General features: G+C 42.7%; 1 protein-coding gene and 1 long non-coding RNA gene across 2 annotated transcripts; one reads left to right on the forward strand and one right to left on the reverse strand.

Annotated features, from left to right (window-relative positions):
* Window positions 1-11,425: 11,425 nt before the first annotated feature.
* Window positions 11,426-15,646, reverse strand: LOC147343018 (uncharacterized). Its single transcript, XR_015157113.1, has 2 exons — window positions 15,497-15,646; window positions 11,426-11,610 (listed from the first exon to the last, which is right to left on the reverse strand). It is a non-coding gene; the product is annotated as an uncharacterized LOC147343018 (long non-coding RNA).
* A 1,069-nt stretch (window positions 15,647-16,715) lies between these two features.
* Window positions 16,716-18,367, forward strand: ATOH7 (atonal bHLH transcription factor 7). The gene has a single exon (XM_086382762.1). It carries the CDS (start codon window positions 17,241-17,243, stop codon window positions 17,697-17,699), a length of 459 nt encoding a protein of 152 aa, XP_086238888.1. The 5' UTR covers window positions 16,716-17,240; the 3' UTR covers window positions 17,700-18,367.
* The last annotated feature ends 2,282 nt before the right edge of the window (window positions 18,368-20,649 follow it).

The raw sequence follows: 20,649 nt of genomic DNA on the forward strand, positions 1-20,649 counted from the left end.
GTATGTGAAGTTCATCAACCAACTGGAGGCTCTTCCTAGCTAAAACCACGATTTCAGCAAAAAAGAAAAGAAGAGGTAAGTTAAAAGTGAACACCTGTTCTTCTAAAATTGCTCTATTGCAGGTACTAGCCCTAGAGAGTTGGCAGATGGTTTTGTGTTTCTAAGCCTGACCTTAGCAGCCCTTCATCAATCTTGAGCTGATTGATTCTCAAGAAAGAGGAGACTCTGGTTTCCCAGGGTACCCAAGACACCTTTGCTGTAGTTACTACCTGAAGACCAATTAATTAGGCCACACTGGTTCTCTCTAGTTTTCCTAACAAAACTAGGAAATCCTGACACAGCCTGGCTGGGGAGGCTTTTTAATTGCTCATTAATTATTGTCACTCTAGACATGGATATTCCTAAAAGAAAAAAGCATCATTTTGCCCTGGGGAAGAAGACTGGTGATTTCCTAGGCCTGCAGCTATTAATATCTTGCATTGTGATTCCGGTTTCCAAGGGGCTCCCTTTTTTAAAAAACCTCCACGCATAGAAATGAAACTACAAACTGCTGCTCCCATCGAATTTTTTTAAAAAATATTTATTATTTATTTACGGCTGCACTGGGTCTTCGTTGCTGTGTGCAGGCTTTCTCTAATTGCGGCAAGTGGGGGCTATTCTCTAGTTGCAGGGCATGGGCTTCTCACTGCAGTGGCTTCTCTTGTTGCAGAGCATGGGCTCTAGGGCACTTGGGCTTCAATATGGTGCACAAGCTTAGTTGCTCTGTGGTGGCATGTGGAATCTTCCTGGACCAAGCGTCGAACCCGTGTCCCCTGCATCAGTGGGTGAATTCTTAACCATAGGTCCATCCCATTGCTGACCCTGGGAGTTTGTCAAACATGAGAGAATTTGTCCCTTGACTATCAGGCACTTTTTATTTTTTAAATTTAAGAGTATTTACTTGAGTTATTTTAAAGTCAATGCGATTGTATTTTTTTTCTTTTATGAGGGTATAGTCAGGTCACCCAGACCACTTATGATGGCTCATCTCTTGCTCTCTGTACACCCCCTGCTCGACCAGTGCCCCCTTCACCTGCATCTGCTCTCATGATTGACCTTCCTACATACTTGACCCAGATCCCAGCTAGTGATTGTTCTAACCTTTAGATCAGAACTTTTCCACCTGCTAGCTTCTCAAGAGGGCCATGAGGGCTGTGCTCTTCTGCTAGTTTCCCCAGTAACCAATGAACCAACCTGACCTCAATTCCCTGGCCCTCTCCCCAGGAGCCAAGACTGCTGCCATCTTGTCCAACACCAGTCGCACAGAGTGGGGTTTCACTCCAGGACCTTAATTCAGACGTGTAAGATCCCCCCATCCACCAAACCATTGATGTCACTGCTGCTGACTCCAGGCTTTCTTGAAGCTGGGCCAGTACAGGGCTTGCAAGCCTGCAGGGTGCAGCCCAACAATGATGTAGAATTAATTCATAATCAACTCTCAGTTATCATCTAGATGGACATCTGGAGGTCTCACTCTTCTCACCCTCTCAGCCAGTTTCCCCTCTTCTGTCTCTCAATTGGATCTATTTCTCTCCTGGTCTCTTCTCAGTCTTTGTTCATCCTTCCATAACTTAGCTACATACGGAAACCAAAACCTAAGCCCATGAATGCCTAACTGGGGAGGGTAAAAGTGGGTTGTGGCAATGTGTTTAATGTGAGAAGAAGTAATGTTAAGAGTCATGTTAAAGGATTAGGTACTCTATGACTGTTCTCCTTTCAGAGAATAACCATAAGTTGACTTTTGCTACTAAGAACTTCCTCCTCATGATAGATGTTATTTCTTCGTAGCATTAAAGGATACACTGGAGCGTATCTTTAAAATTTAAGAGTTTATCTGAGCAAAGTGAAAGAAAGTGAAAGTATCAGTTACTCAGTTGTGTCCGACTCTTTCTGACTCCATGGACTATAGCCCATCAGGCTCCTCTGTCCATGGCATTCCCCAGGCAAGAATACTAGAGTGGGTAGCCATTCCCTTCCCTAAGGAATTTTCTTGACCCAGGGCTCAAACCAGGGTCTCCTGCATTGCAGGCAGATTCTTTACTATCTGAACCACCAGGGAAGTCCCATTTGAGCAAAAATCTCTTCCAATCTGACAGTGCCAAACCAGAAGTGGTTAGGAGCATTTCCCTGACAGGGACTAGGGGCAAGGCTTTATTGTCAAGAAGACGCTAAAGCAGAGCAAGGAAATTATTTAATTGGCTACAGCTCAGGCATTGTATGGGAAAGTCTAGTTGGCTGTTTGGGATTGGTTGTCCTTAGGTTTTGATTTCCTACCCTGGCAGCGTCCATGGACTTAGCTTTTGGTTTGCTTATGTAGCTAAGACATGAAAACCACCTGAGTCTAAGGGCCTCCTCCTTTAATTAATTTAACAGTAATATACACATTAATTTTTTTATTATTATAGACAATTTCAAGCATGCACAAAAGCACAGACAATAGTTACTACCTTGGCCTTCTTCCCTGCTGCTCCCCACCCTTTGCACCCACTATGCAGCTTCAACGTTTATCACGACCAATTCTGTTTCATAAATGTTCCCCAAACCCAGGAGTTCTGTGCTCCATATTTGGGGTCACCTGAAACCGTGTTTCCTCAGCTGAACATGCCTAGGAGGCAACCCTGGATGTGGCAGACTCCTGCCAGTCTGCATCTTCCACTCTGTCCTGTGGACTGAGGCTTGAGAACATCTCAAGTGTCACATTCTATTATACATGATGGGGAAATTCGAGGCGTCCTGGTGGTGGGCTGGACAAAAGGACAGCTGTGCTGGGCTGCCCACAAATTAGGGCATCTTTGGAGGCTGTTCGCCAATTCCCAATTAATTTTTAGGAGAGCTTTAATTATGCCATCAACAGTCCTCACTTAAACAATCACAAGGCACTCAGGCTGGGGGAGAAATGAGTAACTGACTAGATTTGCATAACCATTTACCCTAATTAGAATGTCAAAAGTTGGTGGCAAAGAGGCCAAGTTGTGCTGTGACTTAGTATCATTTTAATTTAGTCCAATTTCCTATGATTACAACTGTCTTCCTCTTTGCATCTCAGGTCCTCTTTCCTTCTAAACGATTTTTGGCAAAAACAGAATGGAAAACAGAACAACTAATAATAACTTGCTTGAGGGCTGAACTCCTGAAAAACTCTAAATGGTTTCTTTCCTTAATCCAAACCATGATTTTAGTTTTCATCTAAACTTATAATTGCATAAACATTTAGATTTAGGTAATTTAGGCAGACCTTAGCTTCGAATCCAGAAGCCTCCTCTTTGTGTGTGTGTGTGTGTGTGTAAGGTGGTAGAATCTTCTTCAGGTTGTCCCATGAGAAAAAATATTATGTTTGAATAGTTACTTTTATTCCAATGTTTTAACACAAGGGTTGGTATATAATAATAATGATTGCAAGATGTGCTTATTAATAGGCAATATTATTTTAAATACTGTATAAAGCTTCTATGATACACCTTATGAGCTATAAAATTTGAAAACTACAAAGTCAGCGGAGACTACAGAATGCCAGGTCTCAGGCATAGAACCACCCTGACCCATTAGAGACTGCTTAGGCACGCATCAGTGGTTTCTAGGTCCTGGCTATTTTTCCGCCCTCATTCTCTTTTAGCAGCAGGAGGCCACCTATTTAATTAGTTGCGGGTGGGAGCGTCTGTAATCTCTTGGGGGCAGCTTTAGCCCCAGAGTTGGATAAGAGGGTGAATCCATCCCAGGGCGTGGCTGGCCTCTCCCCTGCAACATATGGGGAGCCCACCATGCCTTCAGCCCAAGTTCCAGCAGCAAGTAGGAGTAGGGGGGCCTTCCCTGCTGGGAACACACCCTGCAAAGCCAAGGGCAGGTGGCGTCACTAGTAGAGTTCAAGCAATTCTTAGACCAAACAGCATCTGGCAAACTGTGCCAATTGGAAATCAATGTCCCTCCCTGGGCGGGTTTAATTTTATGGCTGTTTGCACAAACTTACAGCTCCTAATAGGTAGGGCAGAGCTCAGAGCATCCTCCCAGGGTTGTTCCGATGGAGTCTGATGTCTTCACTGCCCATCGATAAGCTAAATTAAAGTCTGTTTACTAGAGGCTAGTTTGGAGCCTAGCTATCAGGCCACTATTTATTCCAAGGCCTGGAGGTTCCTGTGACAGGAAGGGGGATGGACCCCTTCAGGACTCAAGAGTGGGCTCTTGTCTAACACTCTGAAATGAATTGTCAGAGGAGATACATGTGCTGACAAAGCAAGAGACTTTATTGGAAAGGGCACTGGGCAGAGAGCAGCAGGTTAAGGGAATACAGGAGAACTAATTCAGTATGTGGCTCACAGTCTCAGGTTTTATGGGAATTCGATTCGCTTACAGGTTGTCTTTGGCCAATCCTCTTTCTTGGCCCGTAGTCTGACTCGGGATCCTTCCTTCTTGCACGTGCATCTCTCAGCCAAGATTGATTCCAGTGAGAAAGACTCCGGGAGGTTGATCGTCTCCTCTGTCTTTTCGTCCCTCCTAAATTCTCCTGGTTAGTTTGCTAAGCAGCACCACGTTCCTTATTGGGACCTCCTGTTAGGACACAACTCAGGCAAGTGGGCTGGGCCAAGGTGCTTGGTTTCGATGCAATTTGAGAAAGCCCATGTGCTCAATGAAGACCCAGCACAGCCAAAAATAAATAATTATTAAGGAAACAGATAGTATGTTAAAAGTTTTTAGTATAGTGTCTGGCACATGGATGTAATTTTACTCCATCTTGGGTATTAAAAATGACAATAAGGATAATAATGACAATTCTGGCCAGATATGAACAGCATGCATGTGTGCATGCTAAGTCACTTCAGTAGTGTCTGACTCTTTATGACCCTGTGGGCTGTAGCTCACCAAGCTCCTCTGTCCGTGGGATTCTCCAGACAAGAATACTAGAGTGGGTTGCCATGTCCTCCTCGAGATCTTCCCAACTCAGGGATCAAACCCGAGTCTCCGGTGTTGCGCACAGATTCTTTACCACTAGTGCCACCCGGGAAGCCCATAAACAAGATAGACATGTTAAAATAGTCAGGAACAGAAGACTTGAGTGAGCAGTGCTGGTTTTAAAATCTTGAATTTTAACATTTTACCATTGAACTCCACCGTCTTAAAGTTATATGTAAATTCTTTAACTTGCTCATTTCTCTCTTGTTCTGACTCATTAGTCCTTATTTTTTCAAAAAGAGAGATAAAGATCCAAGCACAATGCTATATTTTGGTTCACCCTGAAATGTATGGGTTGTTGCTTTAGAAACATTTTATGCCAATCCTCACTCCTGCTAGAACCAGCACTCCAGGGAACCCAGCAACAGCCATGGCGACGACTTCTGTTGTGTTTCTCATGTGGATCATCCTCAGGAGAGATTTGGATAATCAAGATCAGATGCTGACTCATGTGGGAGAAAAACGTTTGTGTAGCTGAGGATGCAGTTACTTTCTTCAGGGCTGGACACTCTGATGGTGTAAGAGCCTGCCTGGCCATATGAACCCTAAGCTCTGCTCTCCTGCATCAGAGCCAGTTTTATTACAATAGACGAAAAGGGCACAGGGGCGAGAAGCCCTGCTTCTGAGTGAGGCTGGGTGAGGAGAACAGGGGAGGAAGTGCCAGTTCTCCCTGATGAATAGAGAGCAGTGGTTGGCAGAGAACCGTATAATGGCCAGAATCAAAATTTCCATGAGACGCCTGATTCCTTTTTTCCTTCATCTACAGTTTCCTCTGGATCTGCATTATTGGGGGCAGGATGAAAGGGTCACTCTTTATCTAACAGACACAAACTGCAGTGGCTTCTAGCTCACAACCAGTCTCCAAGGGACCATGTTCGTGTCCATCGAAGCAGGACTCGAACATGATGGTGAGGAGAGACAGGAACACACTGTCAAAACTCGTAGACATGCCCGACGGGTTGGTCAGTTCAATTCTCTCTCCCGGGTATTTGAAAACTTGACTGTAATAGACAAGTGAGTTGGAGCAGAGTCATCTCATGATAATGCTCCAGGGCCAAAAGCAGCGGCAGCTAAGGTCCCAGGTCACTTTCATTTGCATCCTGCCAGAGAAAGGGTTGTCTAAGCTTTCTTTGATTTAAGCAGGCTTTTTGTTTTGTTTTGGCTATACCTCGTGGGCATGTGGAATCTTAGGTCCCCAACCAGGGATCAAACCTGAGCTGGCAGTGGAAGCTCAGAATCTTAACCACTGGATGGCCAGAGAAGTCCTGCTTCGTTTGATTTAGTGAGCTGCTCCTCATATCAGCTCATACATCCTTTTTGCTTAAAGACTGGTTCCTTTTTTTTTTTTTTTTCTGCTGCAAGAACCTTAAGTGGTCTTTCCTACTGAAAACTTGAAAAAAAAAAAAAAAAAAGCAGAGAGGGATGAGTTTTGTACAGTAAGGCTGTGATGTTTTCAAATGGTTTAATCCAAAATCTTTGGGTTCTTCAACCTTGAGAATATCATCATAACATAAAATATCCCCCATGAAAGGCATTTTCAGCCACAAGAGCTATAAGGTTGCATGGAGATGTGCATGCCAGGTGGTCAGCCAGCTGGACCTACTCCTTGGCTAAGTGATTTACATCTACGTCTAGTAACTTGGGATTTAAATTTGTGCCTACACAAAATGACTAAGTGCACTTTCTTAAGAATAGGTGACACTGGAGTGTTAATTTTTCAAGTGCTAAAATGTCTCTGAAAAAAGGTCCCTGGCTCATCTAAGCTGCACAAACTTGTACATTTGTGCTAAGTACATTTAAAAAAAATGAATTATAACATTACCTTCAGTGATTAATTGAAATAACCTCAGCTGTGTGAATCATCTAGTGAAGCAAGCCATGGGTTTCTTACAGTTATTACTAGAAATGGCTTCTTCCATGGGTTGCATGCCTCTGATCCACATTTGGACACTAATTCAGGCTAGGAGGGGCTTTCCAGGTGGCACAGTTGGTAAAGAATAGGGCTGCCAATGCAGGAGACACAAGGGACATGCGTTCAATCCCTGTGTCAGGAAGATCCCCTGGAGTAGAAAATAGCAACCCACTCCAGTATTCTTGTGTGGAAAATCCCATAGACAGAGGAGCTTAGCAAGCTATAGTCCATGGGGTGGCAAAGAGTTGGACACAACTGAGCACACACACACACACACACACACACACACTCAGACTAGGAAGGCTCTGGTCTCATCTTCTGAAAAAGGCTTCCTCTGAGGATCCACATGTCAGTTTGGGTCCATTTATCAGTGACAACTTTGAAGCTGGCCAAAATCCCTGAGCATGAGATCAGAGCCCCTTTTCTAGCCTCCTCAAATAGGGAGGTTTCCATAGGATGTCACCGAGGGGTGGGTAATTTTGTAACAGAGCTAAAGATATGAGACCTTGTTAGGACCAGTTCAATTTCTCTTCTTTTCTGGCCATAGAGTGCATGACCAGCCTCCTCCCAAAGAGCTTCTCTTGGCACAACCCATCCTCACTTCTGCAGGAGCCTCTCAGATCATCAGTGGTCTTACTTTAGCTTATTAGACGTCACATAATTTACCAAAACCTCCACCAACTTTTTGCAGTTTTCATGTTTCCATGTCATAAGTTAGCACTCACAGCCTTCTCTCATGGAGCTTCCTGGTTGAGGACTCCAATGCCTTGCATTTGTCTGTCTCCCACTCTTCCTCTCCTCCCCACACAGTAGATAAAGGGCCTGGGATCAGACCATGGGGAAGCAGCTAGGTCTGTCTCTAGGCAGGTCTTGGATAAAACCAGAAAAGGATGGAATTAGCTTATGGGAACTCAGCAGCAGACATGGTAGTTTGATTGAACTGGGTCACCTCCTTGACTCCAGAGCAGTGATGCTACCCACCATCATCTGAAGACACACACTGCTACTGTTATGAATTATGTCCCCACTTCTTTCTCTTTTTTCTTTTTATAAAAAGATAGCAATAAAACCAGTTTTAAATATTCATGAATGTAGAGATTTTTTTAATGTCGTCAGTTCTTTCTAGGGCCTACAACAGTACCTTGCACATAGTAAGTACAATAAATACATGTTGAATAAATGAATGAAAATTAGTTTGAAACGATGGAATAAGTTGGTATATGGTTGCCAGATGAATAGAAAAAAGTATGTATTATTATGGCTACCAATGTTGGACTCCACTTAAAGCCTAGGGATCTAGGGTACAGATGTCTGGTCAGCGAGGCATGATATCATTTTGCTCCCGACTTGGGATGTCAGAAGCAGGCAGGGAAGCAGGACTCGAACATGATGGTGAGGAGAGACAGGAACATACTGCCAAAATTCAAGGACCCAGGGGTCTGAACATTTAGAATAACTTGTGCAGCCAAGGTCCTGAAATTGCACAAGGAAACAAAAAATCGGCACCAACTGGAATCAACAGAAATTCGCTTCCCCCGGGGCAGGGAGCCAGCATCAGCGGCTGGTCTGGGCCAGAAGGGCTTCTGAGCTCTAACTCTGTGCTGACTCAGGTACTGCCTGAAAGCTGGGTTGCAGTGAGAGCCACCCTTTGGGGGAGTAAGCCACCTGCTCACTGTGAAACAGCAGATACCACGATTTCAGAGCAGAAACAAAAGCAGCAGGCCTGTGGTCCCTGCCTTTGGACGGCACTGCTGCTGCTGCTGCTAAGTCGCTTCAGTCGTGTCCGACTCTGTGCGACCCCATAGACAGCAGCCCACCAGGCTCCTCCGTCCATGGGATTTGGACGGCACAGTTTCCCCCAAAAGAGTCCTATTAGCAGGAGGAAAAAGGGCTGTGATGCGAGGGGGAAAGTGTCTATTCTCCCTTTGTGTGTGGGGTCCTTCCATACACCTTTTCCTCCTCCCTTTTTCTCCTTGTTTCCTTCAACCAGTATTTATTGAGCATCTATAATATGCTAGACACAATTCATTAAATACTGAGATACAACTAGGAACAGAAGAGAGGAAGCCCCTGAATTCCAGGAATTTCCAAACAAACAACTAAGGACATACAACATGGATAGAACAGGAGCTGGATGATCCAATGGAGCCAGCCAGGGAAGGTCTGGGACAGTGGCATTTGTGAATTCGGGAGCAACCCGTGAAGAAGCCCCAAGGTGTGGGTGAGTGGGCAGTGGAGGAGGAGCAGCCTTTTGAGGGGCAGCAGTAAGAAGTGATGTCAGAGAGGTGTGGCCACCAGCTGAAATCCTTATCTCCAGAGCACAGTGGCATCTCCCTGCTCTGAGCTCCTAATGGTACTAATTGTGTACTACCCCATGCCTAAAAGGATGAGCCCAATTTTCCCACTCACATGTTCCTATCAGTAAAAATAAAACCATTGATGTGGTCTTTCCAAGTGACTCAGTGGTAAAGAATCCGTCTGCCAATGCAGGAGACAAAGGTTCAATTTCTGGGTCAGGAAGAGCCCCTGGAAATGGCAACCCACTCCAGTATTCTTGCCTGGAAAATTCCATGGACAGAGGAGCCTGGTGGGCTACAGTCCACGGGGTTGCAGAGTCAGACATGACTGAGTGACTGAGCATGCACCTACACACGGGCTTCCCTGGTGGCTCAGTGGTAAAGAATCTGCCCGACAATGCAGGAGAGAAGGGTTTGATCCCTGATCTGGAAAGATCCTGCCTGCCTCTGAGCAACTAAGCCTGTGTCCCACAACTACTGAGCCTGTGCTCTAGAGCCCATGCTCTGCAACGTGAGAAGCCTGTGTACGGCGACTAGAGAGTGACCCCTGCCTGCCACAACTAGACAAGAGCCTGAGCAGCAGTGAAGACCCAGCACAGCTAAAAATAAATAAAGTAATTAATTAAAAAATCGGTACATACTCATGTATAAATATATGTATTTATATTTTGTATTCTATAAAACATACCTGGAGATAGAAATGAAAAGAATGACATAAAATGAGGGTCAACAAAATTTCTAATCATTTCCTCTAACTCTAATGGACTATCCTGTGCCCTTCTTGGGGAGCAGGACTCTGGTTTACTACTCAGTGTAGTTTCATTTCTTTCTTTTTTTTTTTTTAAAGTATTTTTATTTATTTAGGTTGCACCACACAGCATGTGGGATCTTAGTTCCCAGACCAGGGATCAAACCTGTGCCCCCTGCAGTGGAAGCACAGGGTCTTAACCACTGAACCACCAGGGAAGTCCCTCTTTTCATTTCTTTTTAATATTTGTTTGTTTATTTGGCTGCAACAGGTCTTAGTTGTGCTGCACAGGTTCTTGCTTGTGGCGAGCAGGCTTCTCTCTAGTTATGGCTTGAAGGCTCTTGAGCCGCAGGCTTAACAGTTGCAGCTGGCAGGCCTAGCTGCCCCTTAGCATATGGGATCTTAATTCCCCGACCAGGGACGGAACTTGTGTCCCCTGCTCTGCAAGATGAATTCTTAACCACTTAACAGAGAAGTCCCTCAGGATAGTTTCTTGATGTGCATTGGATCTCCACAAGTAGATGTACATTCCTTTAGGCTGAACACTACCTTTTTCTTAATGTTGCGTGGTACAGGGCTGAACAGATGAAAATAGTAATTACTGTCTAAGAGTCAAAAGCTCTAATTCTGGTGGACACACAGTGGGGCACCGGCCTGGAGGGTCTCCAACGGGAAGGAGGGATAGGTCCCATGGCCTCTCTGTGGTCAGAGGAAAGATTTCTTGTATTAGTCAAGATTCACCTAGGAAAGTAGAGCCACTGTGTTAGGGAAGAAGAAATTTATTGTAAGGATGAGGCCTTACACAACTGGGGAAGGAGCTAGGGATGTAAAAGTCCAAAAAGGATTGTTGGAGGATGAGAGAACAGTCGTTAAGCAGCCTGGCTGGGCTGAATGAGTCAGAGCTTGCAAGGGAGTCTGGAAGCCAAGTGCCTCTAGCTGCTGGAGTAAGACCAGGTGGGAGCACTGATGCAGAAGTCAGTTCTCCGTGGCCACCGTCTCTGAGTTCACGTGAAGCATCTGATTGTAGGCCTGAGGCTGCTCTTGGTCAGCAGATCAGGAGATCTTGCTGGCGATCAGGAGGGAGCACTGGATACACAATGAGGAAGAGCAAAGACAAGAGCGAGGTGCTGGAATCTACCGGTACCTTTGTGTCTATCTCTCACAGCCTTTGACCTACAGTGATCTTCAGAGCATGGTGGCTTCACTTCTGCCTCCCAAAGCTCATACAGATTCACTTTTGCCTAACTCAAACCCAGAATCACACAGGGAAAGGCATTATGAGAAACATAGCTTCCTGGCCAAGTTTAACACAGAACAGTCCAGCACATCCCTGAAACTGATTCTCTGGGTTCTGCATCTGCATTCATGAAAAGAAGCATCATGATTATTGATTTGTCTTCTCAAATACCTCAGTGCGAGGAAGGGAAGGACCTGGGGAAGTGAATGCAAATATTTTGTGTTTGTCATATCAGTCGTATCCGACTCTTTGTGACCACATGGACTGTAGCCTGCCAGGTTCCTCCGTCCATGGAATTTCTCGGGCAAGAATACTGCGTTGCCATTTCCTTCTCCAGGGCATCTTCCCAACCCAGCAATGGAATCTGAATCTCCTGCATCTCCTACATTGGCAGGTGGTGGATTCTTTATCACTGTGCCGCCACCTGGGAAGGCTGAATGCAAATATTTCAGTCACTGGAAAGGTGGAGCATCTCCTGAAAGTTAACACTTTAAAATATGTGTCTGTCAGTGAGAGACTGAGCCTCAAACTACAATGAAACCACAAAATCTGCTACCTAGTAAGGCCTGGGGAGCATTTTTTTGGCTTCTGTCTGTGATATTCAAACTTAGCTGGCTCCAATGTGAAAGGCAGAAGGAACTCCTTTGAATTTACCTTCTTCTCCTTGTCCCTGATCACTCTGTGGGTCAAGCACTGAAGATCAGGGAAATAAAGCAAAGATGAGAGAAGGAGAGGTAGCTGGTCTGCATCCTGGATAACTGCAAGAAGTGATTTTATTTATCTAAACAAGCATCTATATCGCATTAAATTGTATGCCAGGCATAGGTCTAAGCACATTACAAAGGGTAACTAACTCAATTGTCATATCAATTCTGTAAGATCTTTCTATTATTAACCTTCCTTACAGACAAGGTTGTTGTTGAAGCCTGGTGGGCTACAATCCATGGGGCCACAAAAGAGTCAGACACAATTTAGTGACTAAACAACAGCAACAACACAGATAAGGTAAAAGGCTTAGAGAGGTTAGGTAAATTGTTCAAGATCACACAGTTGGAATTCACGTCATGCTTAATTGTAGCTTTATGTGTAAAGGGTTAAAAAATTATTCACTGAAATCAAAAGCTGTAGAAAGTGATTAGTTCATTTTTGTTATCACTTGTAAAAACTATCCAGAATATGTAGTATTAGCTGTCATTTAAAGAGTGACCTTTTTTAAAAAAAATATTTACTTATTGGAGCATAATTGCTTTACAGTGTTGTGTTAGTTTCTGCTGTACACAATGTGAATCAGCTATGTGTATACACATATCCTCTCCCTCTTGAGTCTCGCTCCCACTCTGCCTCCCAAAAGAGTGACTTTCTTAGGGACCAGGCAGAGTTCTTTATTTCATAAGACTTGATTTAATACTCACTGCTGCCCTGTAAGGTACGTATTATGATTCTACTTTGTACTTGGAGAAATCAGAGAAGTGATTTGTGTGAGAGCACATAGTTGAAAGGAGATCCAGGATTCTAAATTGACTTCAAAGAAGCTAAGAGGAGGCTAAGATCCATCATCCAGAGTCCAAACCCTATAAGTCATTCAGCTCCTGGCGACTAGAAACTAAGTCAGGGTCCCAAGCCAGAATTCTCAAACAGTGTGTAAAGTAACTGAGGGTTGGAGAATCAGCTGGTGATTTAGTGAACCTGTATTTTCTGAAGGTAAATGATCATTTCTGGAGTCTAGGACAGAGCATCCCATTTTTTTTTTTTTCAATCTCTCTTTTGGCCGCATGATTTGTCTCTGCCCCTTCTTAGTTTCTGCCCTCCATGAGAAACCTGGGTTTTCTCATCCCTGGATCTTTCAGAGACAAAGGACAGAGATGTAAATCGTTGCCTCTCCTTTCCTTTCTCTAAACATATAAATCCTTTTGCAGGCTTCCCCCACCCCGCCCTTGGTAATTACATAGCACTTTATAAAATAACAAGAATTTTGAAGACCTTGCACTTCTGATCTTTTTTTGAAATATAAGTGGACCTCAACTTCACCATCCGTTTAAGCCTTTGCTGGCTCATCTCTGAAGTTTTTCAGGGCCTCAAAGTCCCCCAGTTGCTACTCTCTCCAGAAGGAAGCCCTGTTCCTCATTTTCCTTATTTTGTTTGCAAATTCAGAATGAAAAAGTGTTCTTCTCTCTTCCTTTTAATTGCATGTCTCTTTGGAGAGTGTTTATTTAAAAAATTAACACATAATTTTGGGTAATAAAAGAATGTTTATCCTTTAACCTATTCTATCCATTTTATACAATAATTTCTAATCATTGATCTTTTACTTTTAAAACAATGTTTCTCCTAGCTTTCTACTCCTACTGGTATAAGCTCTTCCTATCATCCCCTCTGTCTCATCTCCATCTGCCAGTTTTGATTTCTGGCCAACTCTAGACATATAGTAACTGCCAATTCCCTTGGTAAGATCATGCCCTCAGTATAGAAACACAATAGATATTAGTCTGACAGGCATGTTCTTTTGGCTTAAATGGCTAAGGATGTGTTTTTTGATAAGAAAGAATCAATTGTGGATTTAAAATGTGGATCTAGTGTGTGATCTTTACAAAGTAAGGAAATGTAAATTATTTGTCAGAGTCATTTTCACCAGGAATGCACTCATTCTGATTAGCATCTATCTAACTATCATTTAAGTAACTTTTGTTCAGCCATTCAGCCTGGGTTGCTTATTACTTGCTATTTTCTAGGCACTGTGCTAGATACCAGTGTTATGAAATAAATGACACCATCCTTTAAGCACAAAATTTCTAATTCTATTCCTGAAACTTTTACTAGTGACTGCTGACTTTGGGAAAGCATTAGTGGATTTCAACTGCCCCAATATAAGCTGAGGAGCTTGTACTAAGTGATTCTAGTTTTAAAACCTCTGAAATCAGTGGCTACAGGAGATGTGACTTCTTGTTTTAATTCAGTCGTTAAGTTGCTCAGCATCTTTGCACCTATTGTTTAGTGTCTGGATTTCAGTCCTCTATAAAATAAATGGAAGGTATTAGAGGAGGTTTGAAAACGTGTATTCTGAGGAACTTTGTTAACAGAACTTTGTAGAAAAAAGGGTTCTGTGTTCAAGAAGGTTTAGGAAACTCTGGAGTCAGAAAGTTTCTTTGCTCCAGCGCTGCTCAGAAATTTTAGTATAGCAATTTTGCTTTATGACTCTCTAAGTAGGTTATGGCAAATGTGTTTCCCAAATTTACTGACAGCAGAATTCTTTTTCCCCAGAAGCATCTTTGTAGTACTAATAAATTGTCCTTCAAAATACATTTGAGAAATAAATGACTGTATACTTTCTACTGCCCTTTGTTGCAGCAATGCTATTATTGGATCAATTTCACGTCACGTATCTGTTAGTTTATATTCCAGCATAGCTGAGCTGTGTGCATGCTGCCAGACTTCCTTTTTCTCTTCAAGTTGTGTTTACAATTCTCTTGGTGCACAGGCAATTATATCACCAACCCTGAATACATGGCCTGCAAAATCATACATCTCATTAACGTTTTGGTCAGTAGTGTCCAAAACAGTGTTTTTTAAGGGAAAAGTTCCTAAGAGTAGCATAGAGGAGGCTCCTTGGGGGAAGGATGAGATAAATGAACATGAGAAATAATAGCATTAGTCAGGCTGATTTCCATGAAAACTCTGAGAATTGTATTCGACATTTTGATGACTAAACACAGTCTTTCCTGTCATAGGAGTGCTATTCCTGACCAAGACTGTTAAGAATCAGAGTAATAGAGCTGAGTGGCTCCATGCAAAAGTCTGTGTTCAACATCTGTCATGTTGCAGATCATTAATGTTCAATTGAATTCTATTGTCTTCATGTTACTCAGCTTCATTTCATTGTCATTGCTTCAGCTGGGGATTAATCAACTATTTATGGGAAGACAGGACTTGGAGTCAGGGCAGTCACAAAGGGGTTTTAGTCTCAAGCAATGGTAAGAGAAGACACAGTTAAAAGACTCCTGATTTGTGGGAACTTGTTACTAATTTGATTAAACAAAAATAAATGAGAATAATGCCAACATAATCCATATCTCAAAAGGAGAAAGAACATACTTGGTCTTCCTAAAGAATTCAGAAATGATTCTGGCTTGAATCTATTTGAAACTGGTTTATTTGCCACTTGACTCTTCCTTAAGAGCTAGAAAGAAGCTGAGATAAGAGAATCAAGTTAGCAATTTCTCTACAAATCAGCTCCTCATTAGCAAGAGTGGAAATCATGTTTCATTATTGTTTCTGAGGACAATTGATACAACTGAAACAGGGAAGTAGTATGAGATACTTACAACTTTATGAGGTGGGGGAAAAAGTCTTCCATTAGGAATTATTTTTTAAAACTTCACAAATCAGATTCCCTGGTGTTCCAGTGGTTAAGACTCTGCGCTTCCACTGCAGAGGGCATGGGTTTGATCCCTGGTCCATCCCTGGTTGGGGAACTAAGATCCCACATGCCACAAGGCATGGGCAAAAAAAAAAAAACAAACACTTCACAAACTACTTACATGTTTTCATTTTGCATATATATGTGCATCATGATTAGTTTTATTAGATTTAAAAGTCAAATGAAATAATTATCATCTCAATATACATCCCCCAAATATTTATAAACCTGTGTTGGGGGAATGTGCTATAAATTCTGAATTTGCCTAAGTATCCAAACTCATGCAATCCAATTATATAGTAAAATAATATACATTTTTACATATATGTTAATCTGTTTTTTAAACCATTTTTGATTGAAGTATAGTTAATTTATAATGTGTTAATTTTACGTGTGCTGCAAAGTAATTCAGTTCATATATATTTGTATATATACATTCTTTTTCAGATTCTTTTCCACTTAGATTATTCTAAGTTCCCTGTGCTATACAGTAGGTCCTTGTTATTTGTCTGTTTTATATATAATAGTGTGTATATGTTAATTCCAAACTCCTAATTTATCACCCTCCACATGCCCTTTGGTAACCACAAGTTTGTTTTCTGTGTCTGTGAGCACACCAATATCTTTTGATATGCTATACTAAATTATTCTTCAGAAAACAGCCAAATTATTTGCACAGTAAAATTCCATGTCTGAAATAATGTTATGACCTGCTGTCTGTCCCAACTTAGTTAATAACTAAAATAAAATGAGAATATATTCAGTCAGCATTGTGAGAAATTGCCACACATCTTGACAAAGCAAAAATTTCTATCACTGAACGTCTATATATCTTACAAATCCAAGACCAACATATTCACACAAAACCAACCTAATCACCAAAGTGATTTCTAATCATTTAAAAACTATGGTTCAATTTTTGATCTGTAAGCTGCACACTGATATGGAAAAAGATGAACCAAATTCTCCCCCACCCCCACCCTGTTATTCTTTTGGGCACAGACCGGCCACTCCAGATGGTGTGTTAGTTAATGCTGGACATAGCTTTGGAGAAACTTCCAACAGACGAAGCCGGTGATGTCAGGATTTTGCTGTGCGTCGTCCCCCTTCCCCCCTGCGGTTCCCAGGGTAGGAAGGTGCTGAGATGGAAGCCGAGGGACGCCCGCCCACCTGCCACCACCTGTTCCCTCCTTCAGCCTTCTGCTATAAATTCTCCTCCTTCAAAGATTGATCCAGCACTCTCCCACAGCTACTGCGGAAGAAGCGCTCCTTTCCTATCTGAGCTTCGGAAAAGATTTTGTCTTCCAGAAGTCTCCGGTTTTCCCAGAGACCTTTCTCGAACCAGCCACACCAATTCTGCTGCAGGAAAGTTCCCTTCTCTTTTGCAACTTAACACTGGGAAAATGACTTTCTCTTTTACCTCTCAATTTCCTCTAAATTTTGGCAAGTGAAGAGACATCTATCTGGTTATCCAATAGGACACAAGGCGGAACCCCGCACTCCCCACTGCAAACTTCCATTCCACGTAGTTGCTTTGTGTATGACTTATTTGCTAGGAAGAGCCAAATTGCAGAGCGGGTTCATACAGCAGCCACGCACAACTCTTGAAAGGACCCGAGAGCTCGGCGCCTCCCTCCTGCCGGCGGGGAATGAAGTCCTGCAAGCCCTGCAACACGGCGGCGGGAGCGCGTGCCGCGCCCCCTTGCGCGGGTGGAGCCGAGTGCGCGGGCACGTGCGCCGGGGCCGGGCGACTGGAGAGCGCGGCGCGCAGGCGCCTAGCGGCAAACGCGCGCGAGCGCCGCCGCATGCAGGGGCTCAACACGGCCTTCGACCGCTTGCGCAGGGTGGTGCCCCAGTGGGGCCAGGATAAAAAGTTGTCCAAGTACGAGACCCTGCAGATGGCGCTAAGCTACATCATGGCTCTGACCCGCATCCTGGCCGAGGCTGAACGATTCGGCTCGGAACGGGACTGGGTCAGTCTCCACTGTGAGCACTTCGGCCGAGACCACTACCTTCCGTTTGCGGGCGCGAAGCTGCCGGCAGAGACCGAGCCCTACGGCCAAAGGCTCTTCGGCTTCCAGCCTGAGCCCTTCCAGATGGCCAGTTAGGTCGCGCGGCCCGGTCGGAATGAGACGCCCAGTGATCTGCGCTGTGGAGCCGTAGCCTTCCCCACTCGGCGGCATAGGATGGACACATTCTTAGAATAAAATTAGGAAATTTCCAGGTTACTTTTCGCATCTCTAGTCCTAGGGACGCAATGCTTTTATTGCTTTACTTTTTTCCTCCCTATTATGTTGTAGATTTCATTAATGCATCTTGGAATAGTTTTGATTGATTCCCCCCTTTCTGGGCGACTTTGAGGGAAAACAATGTAAGAAAAAATAGAATTGGGTTATACTTTAGGTTTAGTCCTCACTTCCTTAACCTTAGTAAGTCTGTCCTGTTAGGATGAAGTTACAGTATCTCTTACCTGTGTATGCTTAATACAGAGCTGCCTTCCTGTCTTGTAAATGCGTTTATGCTTAGTGTACTGTGTGTGCATGCATGAAGTAGACTTTCTTTTTTTCTTTGGTAGAATACATGGGTGTGAGTGCTCTGTATTTTTAAAAATTGTGTATACATTATTGTAATATACATTTTGTAAAATAGAATTAAAAACTTGGGTTTGCTTTTCATGCGAGGTGCCCTGCTAGTTTTCTGATGGTGCTAAAGGCCTATTTGTTTGGGGGGTGGTGACATTGAGTGCTTATCTGAGTAAAGATGTATTTAAATCTAACCCCAGCAATTGGCAAAGTGCTGATTTGTAATCATCAAAAAAAAGACAAGCTGATGAGTGTGCAAGTAATTAATTTGAAAGTTTTCTCTATCAACTTGGAAATATATTTTTCATGGTTTTTAAAACGATTGAATTAATTGAAATAATATTCAACTTTTAAACAGCTAGATACACAGTTCCTTAATCTTTTATTTTCCTTATTAAGCCAGTTGCTAACTACTAATTCCTTACAAGTACTCAAATATATATATTTGCTCATATATGTATTGAATATATGTATATTTGGCTTTTGGAAGTGATTTGCTTTTAATCAGTACCAGTTGGGCAATAAGGGCTTCACTACCACCAAGGCTAATCAAAAAAGCAGTAATAATAATACAGTAATATAATAAAAAGCAGTGGTATTGGTTTGAATTACTTTTATAAGTTTGCTTAAGCATTGGATGAATAAGCCAAGCCTTTAATGTAAAGAATGACTTGGTCAACAGATCGCATGTTTTTCGGTGACTGTCTTACTAATAATTGGAAAAAGCAAGACTCTTAAGCCATCTGTGCCTTTGGAACTTGTCGCAAGTTAACAAAACAATGACATTTCCCAAACCCTTTTTATAATATTATGGATTCCAACACCTAATATCAGGCATAGCCACCATTTGCAATTTTTATAGAGTCTTCTTTAAAATTTTGTTAGTTATCCCTGATTATCAGATTCCTTTTGGTTTATAATGAGTGGCAGTATCTTTCCCAGGCCATCATCTAAAATTGACAAAATCACAAGTGTATTGCTAGAAATTCTGACAGTCTAATGCTGCATTTCCCTTTCCTTCTTATCTAATTTTTTTTTGGCTGTGTGCTTCCTTGTGGGACTTTAATCCCCTGAACAGGGATGGACCCTGTGCCCCCTGCAGTGGAAGCTGAGAGTCTAAGCCACTGGACACCAGAGAAGTTTTTCCCCTACCTTCTGATACCTGTAAACAAGAAACTAAGGTGTGCTCAGGATTTTGCTTCCTCAGTGCAAATTAGAGAATAAAATGTTTAACCTCTTGACTTCAACAGCTCTTAGAAGACACAGTAGTCCCAGAAGACAACAGATCTAGAAGGGATTATGTTCAGACCTCTTTCTGGTCATACTCCGCTCTGCAGTGAGTACTTGGGCTCTGGCAAGATTCAGAGCATCTCCCATCCTATTTGAGCACAGTAGTCTACTTATTTAGACTTACATTGCTTCATTAGGAGCCCCAGGGAGTTTATGGAGTTTGTAGAATGAATAAAATCAGCGCTAAAATAAAATAGGTTAATCAGAGAAAGTCTCACAGATGTATTAAGATTGTTAGTCCTTTTGTTAAGTAGGGTGCACGTTCCTCTCTCTGGACTATAAATACCTTGCAAAAGAGAACTGTACTTTTCATTTTATCTCTGTGGCTTCTAGCACAGAGATAAACATGCAATAAGTATTTCTTTTTTGGTTGTTAACAGGAAATGAAATCAAATGATTTAATTAAAATGTGATTTTAATCCTATGCCTCTTTTCCCCATCCCCATTCCCCGAAAAGAGTAGGAATCTGTTAACTATTATGCTTTAGTGGCTCATTTCTGTTGGAAATCTCTGGAAGCAACTTAGATCTTAGCAAATTCCTAAGATTTCCTAGTACTTGATGTACTTTTTTTTTTTTTCCTGAAAGACAGTTGAAGGAAGAGTAAATGGGTCTCAGTGATCAAATGCAATCTTTGGTAAAACTCTTCAAACTGTATGTTGAGGAAGCTGTTGTGGCTTATGGATTAGGAGCTTGGATAAAACAAATTAAAATATTTTTGAACTTAAAGTTCATATATTATTATACATAATAGAATTTAAATTACCAAGCAACCTAAAAGTTGCTTTTGTTGTTTAGTCGCTAAGTTGTGTCTGACTTTTTTGTGATCTCATGGGCTGTAGCCCACCAGGCTCCTCTGTCCATGGAATTTCCCAGGCAAGAATTCTGGAGTGGGTTGCCATTTCCTCTTCCAGGGGATCTTCTCAACCCAGGGACTGAATCTGTGTCTCCTGAACTGACAGGCCGGAGAAGGCGATGGCACCCCACTCCAGTACTCTTGCCTGGAAAACCCCATGGACGGAGGAGCCTGGTGGGCTGCCATGGGGTCGCACAGAGTCGGACACGACTGAAGTGACTTAGCAGCAGCAGCAGCAGAACTGACAGGCGGATTCTTTACCACTGAGCCACCAGGGATGTCCTAGTTGCTGCAATATACTATATTGTCTCACCTTTGAAAATCTATGTTCT

The sequence above is a fragment of the Bos grunniens genome, chromosome 28 (genome assembly GCF_055505025.1).
Source record: "Bos grunniens cultivar Pamir isolate PY7600 chromosome 28, Bosgru_T2T1.0, whole genome shotgun sequence".
Classification (NCBI taxonomy): domain Eukaryota; kingdom Metazoa; phylum Chordata; class Mammalia; order Artiodactyla; family Bovidae; genus Bos; species Bos grunniens.